Source organism: Pteronotus mesoamericanus, unplaced genomic scaffold (genome assembly GCF_021234165.1).
Source record: "Pteronotus mesoamericanus isolate MK-2021 breed Mesoamerican mustached bat unplaced genomic scaffold, CSHL_Meso_final contig_90, whole genome shotgun sequence".
Taxonomy (NCBI): domain Eukaryota; kingdom Metazoa; phylum Chordata; class Mammalia; order Chiroptera; family Mormoopidae; genus Pteronotus; species Pteronotus mesoamericanus.
The window spans coordinates 44,926,021-44,933,432 of NW_026555277.1; the positions used below are offsets into that span (position 1 = coordinate 44,926,021).

General features: G+C 43.4%; 1 protein-coding gene across 2 annotated transcripts in view; it reads right to left on the reverse strand.

The window, feature by feature from the left end:
- Positions 1 to 4,048, reverse strand: part of PDE3B (phosphodiesterase 3B) — a 150,892-nt gene extending 146,844 nt beyond the window's left edge. For both annotated transcript variants that reach the window (XM_054586068.1, XM_054586067.1), the window contains exon 1: positions 2,794 to 4,048. In XM_054586068.1, coding sequence (XP_054442043.1) covers positions 2,794 to 3,771 — 978 coding nt within the window. In that variant the 5' untranslated portion in view covers positions 3,772 to 4,048. The remainder of the gene's footprint in view (positions 1 to 2,793) is intronic.
- Positions 4,049 to 7,412: the final 3,364 nt, after the last annotated feature.

Below are 7,412 nucleotides of genomic sequence, written 5' to 3' on the forward strand. Positions count from 1 at the left end.
GCATTTACATCAACTACTATAAATCTAATTGTGAATATCAAATGCCTTACAAATGTATGCCATTACTTTTCAACATGGTACCTAATATAACATCCCAAAAGTTAAAAGAAGTACTTTAAATCTACTCTCAACTTAAAATATTTAGATTGATATGAGCTTTAATTGTTTTTCAAAGAAGTTTATAAATTTTTTAAAGAAATAAAAGTATAATAATTTTGTTATCAATCCAAAAATGAACCCACATATAACTTTTAAAGTTCTCTATTCAAAAAATACAGAATTATTTGTTCATCTATTCCAATCATTACACCTTGGAAAATATCGGTTAGCAATATCAACATTGAACAGTTAAATGAAACTTCAAAAACTACTAATTTGTGATAATTTATTTATACTTTTATTTATACCTTACAAAAAGTATAAACTAAAAGAAATGAATTTAGAATTGAATGGTATTGCAAAATTCATCTATTGGGGTCTCTTATTTGACAGGATACTGAGACTCAGAGATTCACTGACTTTTCCAAGATTACACAGCAGAGCCAAAACCTTACTCTATATCCTCTGCCTATGAATATAGGGCATTTCCCCCTCTATCAGGTTTTACTCAATATCTTTCTATCTCCCCTTTTTTTCTGAAACAGTGAAGTGACTTTACACTTGTCACATACAAAATTTAGCACCCTGAAAATCAGAAAGTCTCGATCTTCTACTTCCACAAAAGCACTGGTTTCCTCTTCGATTCTTTAAAATATGTGTGCAAACAAAGCCAGAAACCCACTGTTAAACCTCAGGAACAATCAAAGTAAAAAATCTTAGCACATTCTTTGTTAAATTAAAAATATGTATTAATTTTTGGTAATGCTAAAATAGTATTACTTTATAACACTGAAGATTAAGTAACAACATATGAACCCTTAAACTATAAGCATATATTTAAGGCCCCCCAAAATGGTCCTATTTCATAGTGAAATGTGAATAAGAGTTTTCTGCAATAAGAACATTCCATTTTTAAAAGCACAAATTGTATTTGCTTCTAATACAAATAATGAAGGAAGCTACCTAGAATAACACTGCACAAGGTTAAGGGTTGAAAAAGGTTGCTGTGACGAAAAAAGCACCAGACTAGGACTAAGAAAACCAGGAATCTTCAATTCACAACAGAATAGCCACAGTTGACTATGCGAACGGATTACATTTAAAATACGTTAAACTGTAACGGTTTAAATTTAGGAAAATTACTACAAATGTGATGAGACTATGCTAAAACACTTTTCCAGTGTTAAAAAAAAAAAAATGCAGTCTATTCACTTACAGTCAACGGTTAAATGCTATGCCATTCTAAGAAAACAGCTGATAATTACTTTGCTCTACACTTAGTCTCACAACAATTTTTCTTCTGATAAACACTTTTCTAAGCACCATCTATTATCACAGGCAGTAAAAAGAGAAAACAAAAGGCATAACGTTTTTTAACAATTTTTTTCAAGTATCTGGCCAAATAACTACAGACCACAAAAGCAGCCTCTGAAAACACTGTTCAAGAAGCAAAGCGTGGTCTCACTGGAACACAACAGAGTTAAACATGTCACAAAGTCAGTGTAGTGGTTTGTCAATTATTTTGAAGAGTGCATCAAATGTAGTAATAAGAAAGTTTTTAAATATACTGGGTCCTAGTGTAAAACCTATTACTAATCAAAAAGTCTGAAAACCAATGGTATAAACGCCTCATTTCCTACATAAAACCTCTACACACTCATCCCTTTAGTTGCTTAGAAGACAACATTGAAAACTGAAAAATCTAGGTTCAAATCTCAGCACTGCCTCTTACTAGATGTGTAAAGTTGGGTAATCTCTAAAAAACTCATACTGCTCATATCTAAATTGAGGTAATGTCACCGACCATACTGGGCTCTTGTGAGGATTTAAGAAAACATACATAAAGCATTTTGCACTTAGCAAATGCTCAGTTAACAGTAGTTACACTTGTTGAGTTTCCTGGTGATGTGGAACAGGTATAGAACAAGGCTATATAAAGATAGAGGCTTGTTCCCTGATAATGGTCTCAATTCCTCTTTTTAAAAAACAAAACCATGCAAAACTACAGGGGAAAAAAAAAAAAAACCTGGAAACACTTTTGGCATCTTTCCAGATATAAGTTTAAAGGTTAAATTGTTACAACATTCTCATTATGCAACAAATATACACTACCATGAGTAAGTCTGTAAAAGATTATATTAGCCCACACTGCTGGAATTTGGGGTGGGGATTTCTTAAAAATTATTTCCAACAGTCTTTTCATCTAAACAAATAAGTCTCAGTTCCAAAGCTCCTCCAAGTTTACAAGATCTCAAATTCTTCCTCTCAAATATCAAAAATAATAAAACCACACTGCTTAAAATTCATTCATTCTAATGGCTGTATGTTATCTTTGGGGAGATCTCACCACTACAACAGCAACAGATGAACGGCACAAAAAAAGATGTGCATCAGAGTATATAACAAAGTGGGACTAGTCAATCTATTAAACCGCACATAACTCATTCTTCTGAGAACTCGTCTATTACAGAAACAAAGTCTTTAAAAAGCAATATAATTAGTCTGCTATTTCACAAGAGGTATTTCTGTATTTCTAAAAAGCTTCCTGTATTTTAGGAATTCTTTCCAGAACAAAACTTATTTTTCCTCCACCCTGGAAATTAGCATGCTTTCAAACACGCAAATTCAACTAAGGAACTGAAGCGGTAAAACCGCACTCACTTCCTTAGCAAACCTTGCTTTCTGCTAACATACCTGTTCTCTGGAAATGCAAGGCAACGAAGGTCTCCTGAACATTTTGCAACTTCCATAGTAACTGGCCGAAGTTTCTCCGAACGACACACAGCTGGACCTCCTGCGAGGTCTAATCACAGGCACTTTTTCTTCCGCGGTACTGGACAACCGAGGATGATGAGGAGCTTCCCTGATTTGAAAGAAGTTATCCAACCCCAGGGCCAAGAGGCAGCCAGCGCCCCCGACCAGGCAGGCCAGCAGGGGCCGCACGGCTGAGGGCAGCGACCCGAGGCTAGTGGCGGAGACCCACCAGACCAAGCTGGAGAAGAGCAGCACCAGGATGCTGTGCTGGAGCCTCACCCTGTGCGCGAGCGTCAGCAAGCCCACACAGCTCAGCACCAAGAACAACCTGCCCGCCGCCGCCGGGGGCGTGTGCGGGGCCGAAGCTCCTGCGTCTCCGTCCCCCCAAGTCCAAGACCACCACTGCCACACCAAGAAGTCCCCCAGGTAACAGCAGGCGGGCAGCGCCAACAACCACCAGGAGCCGCCGCCGCCGCTCCGGCCCGCGCTGGGGCTCCGTTTGGCCCGGGTCAGGAAGCAGGTGAGGAAGAAGAAGGCACAGGCGATGCTGAAGAGGGGGCTGAGGCTGAGTGAGCAAACATTCAGCAGGGTCCAAAGCCGCGCAGCCCCGGCAGCCCAGCTCTCGGGCCCCGAGCCGAGCAGCAGGGCGAGGACAAAGGCGGCTAGGGCGCCCAGCGCCAGGCGCGTCCCGGAGAAGGGGGAGCGGCGCCGCGGCTGCTGGGGGGAGGCCCGCGGCAGCAGCAGCTCCACGTTGCAGAAGCGGCAGAGGTGGAAAAAGAAGCCGCGCGGAGGGTCCTGCCGCAAGGGGCTCACGCAGCTCTTCACGTAGCCGTTCCTCATACTTTCAGGGGGTAAGCCGGCCCCGTCCGGCGGCTGCGGGTACCGCATGGCTTTGGCGTCTCGCTCGTCCCTCCTCATGGTCGGGACCGGGGGTGGCCGCCGGACTCAGCAAGCAAGCCCAGCTCGGACCTCAGCAGCCGCTGGCGCTCCCTCACCCCCTGCCCATGCGCTCCGGGCGCCCCTCGGCTCCGTAGCGCGTCAGGGCTGCGCCCGCCGCCGCGGCCCGGGGTCCCCACCGCGCGGGCGGAGGAGCAGTGGGGTCCGCGACATACTGGCTGTGGAGAGGGACGGAAGGGGCTTCTCCTTTTCTCTCAGGCACCGCTCGGGACCGGAGACTCGTATCCGCCTCCCAACTCCCGCGGGCTGCAACAGTTACCTCACGGCCCCAGCCTGGTCCGTTGGGCGCGCGAGCGGCGGGCGGCGAGCTGGCGGGCGCTCCTCCCCCGCGGCTGCCCTGGCCGGGCGCGCGCCTGACGCGCGCGCCCGCGCCCTGTCCCGCGGCCGCTTGCTAGCGCGGCAGCCCGCCGCGGACGCGGGCTGGGGAGCCCGCTGACTTAGAGTGCCGCAACAGGGAAGCAGCCAGGGCTGGGTGAGACGGGTGGGGTCCTCTTCGGATGGAAGGGGGCTGGCCCATCACGCTGGGACCCCAAGCATGCAAGTTACCTTTGAGGGTAAGTCACAGACACCCTGCCAACTCCCTCAGGTCACCACTGGAGTCTTGGGTGAAGAGAACGTACGTGGTCCCCAAGGGGAGTGCCTAGTAGGTAAACCGATTTGAGGAGCGAGGATGCAGTCCGCCCCTAACCTCATGCCGGTCCAGGGTGGGCCCTTGGACTGCCAGAGCCGAGCTGTAACCTGATAAGGGCCAGCGGCCACCACTACGGGCGTGGAGAAGAAACCCTAATTACTGTGGCTAGGTCTGTCCTAAACAGCAATGCGGGCCACACAGCAGGCCCAGGACCTTTGCAGTGACTCTTAGGGAGGACCGTGCACAAAGTGTTCTCTGGGAGTATCCAAGTAGGTATTACGGCGCTTGTCTTCCTCAAGATGCACCTGGACAGGCGAGGAACTAACATCCCATCCTGCGCTTCACACCCTTGCCAGCCATATGCTGTTCACAGCTGTATCCCACTCAGTAAGCAGAGAAAAGTTAAGCTGTTGTGAGGTTATTTCCACATCGAAGGTTTTTTCACTGTGACAGCATGGTCTAGAGATGGGGCACGGGAGGAGGAGGAGGAGGCCTCTCCAAGACCATTGCCCAATTTGGATCGGTGCCAAGAAAGAAGCCCGATAAGATGCGAATTACTAGTGAAATTAGCAATATGTAGAAAACATTGACTTGAAAGAGGGGAGAACTTTGCTGAACCAAAGGGACTGCTCTGGAATCTAACCAATCATAACTGCCTTAGAGAGCTGTGTTTCTCTCCACCAAAACTCTCCTTTAACCTTATGACAGGGCTGCATTGCTCAAAGAGCTAACTCCACATTTTTCCAGGGACATGAGAAACCTTACTGTGTGGTAAATCCCACGAAAAGGACCATTTTTCACCAATTAATCTCTGCCCACAGCCATGACCTAAGACAGACCATTTTCGTATATGGTCATAGTTCACCTACATAGCAGAAATCACTGAGAAATTAGCACAAGAATTTGACCAAGATGGGAAAAGACCAGAATTCCCTTTCCTTTTCTGTCTCATAGATAAAAAGAAAAAATATTTAACAGTGTCTTCAAATTGATTACTCAAATGCTTGTCTTAAAAGACAAAAATCCATAGGGGTCTTTTTTCCACCATGATCATTGAAATTTTTTTTAATCTCATTTGAACAGAACTCAGCAAATACATTCTTAAAATATGTGCAGAACTCAACATTACCGATTAAAGTAGGAAACTTAATGGATATATTTTGAGCTTATACAAAAGGGCATGACGAGAGTATCACCAACATTACTGAATTTGCTTATTATAAATTCTCATAGGAAATAATAAATTGACTTGAAAATTACAACAAATCCAGATTAAAGTTGTTGTTTTAAAACATTGGATTGTTATCTGAGGTAGGATAGGCATAACAATGATAATAACAATGGGCTGGAAATCCATTTCACAGGTTCTGTTCCTGGTTCAGGTAGCCATTCATGCCTTGGCATTAAGAAAGTCATATAACTTTTACAGGCCTCACTCTTCTCAGTTCTAAAATGAAACAATTTAGTTTTGATGACGTTTAAAGTCCCTTCCAGTCTTAAAAAGCTATGGTTTCTGAACATAGTGGTACACATACCCTTTCAAATTAGAGTTTTGTTTTGTACACACACCCACACACCCGCACCTACCCACCCAGAAGCAGAATTGCTGGTTCATAAGGCTGTTCCATTTTTAATTGTTTGAAGAACTGCCATACAGTTTTCCATAGTGGCTACACCAATCTGCATTCCTACCAGTAGTGCAGGAGAATTCCCTTTTCTCCACATCCTCACCAACACTTGTTTTTTGTTGCTGTATTGATGAGAGCCACTCTCAGGTGTGAGATATCTATCTCATTGTGGTCTTTAATTTGTATTTCTCTAATGATTAGTGACATTGAGCATCTTTCATGTATCTATTGGCCATCTGTATGTCCTCTTTTGAGAAGTGCCTGCCCATTTTTTTTATTGGATTGTATGGTTTTTTGGTGTTAAGTTGTCTGAGTTCTTTATAAACTTCTGATATTAAACCCTTATAGGATATATCATTGGCAAATATTATCTATTCAGTAATTGTCTTTTCATTTTATTGATGGTTTCTTTTGCTATGCAAACGTTTTAATTTGATGTAGTCTCTATGTTCATTGCAGGGGTATTTACAATAGCCAAGATATGGGAGCAACCGAAGTACCCATCAATAGATAAGTGGATAAAGTAGTTGTGATACAGCCCTGTCCAGGTGGCTTAGTTTGTTGGAGCATTCTCCTGTACACCAAAAGGTGCAGGCTCCATCCCAAGTCAGGACACATAACTTAGGTAGCAGGTTTGATCCCCAGTTGGGGCATGTACAGGAGGCAACTGATCTATGTTTCTCACATCAATGATTCTCTCTCTCCTTCCCCTCCTCTCTAAAATCAATAAACATACCTACAGGTGAGGATTAAAAAACAACAACAACAACAATAGTTGTATGTATAATATACAATGGAATATTATTTGGTCATAAAAAAAAAGTGAAATCTTGCCCTGACTGGTGTGGCTCAGTTGGTTGGGCATTGTCCCACAAAGCAAAAGGTCACAGGTTTGATCCCTGGTTGGGGTCCATACAAGAAGCAGCTTATCAGTGTTTTTCTCTCACATTGATGTTTCTCTCCTTGTCTTTCTCCCTTCCCCTCTCTCTAAAAATAAATAAATAATTTTTTAAAAATGAAATCTTACCATTTGCTACAACATGGATGGACCTGGAAGGCATTATGCTAAGTAAAATAAACCAGACGGAGAAAGACAAATACCTTAGTATTTCACTTATGTTTGGAACCTAAAGAACAAAATAAATGAACAAACAAAACAGGAACAAACTCATAGATGCAGAGAACAAAATGATGGTTGCCAAAGAGGAGGAGAGTTGGGGGGCTAAGTGAAAAAGATGAAGACATTAAGAAGTACAAATTGGTAGTTGCAAAATAGTCACAGGGATGTATAGTACAGCATAGGGAGTATAGTCAATAATATTGTAATAACTATTATGGTGTCA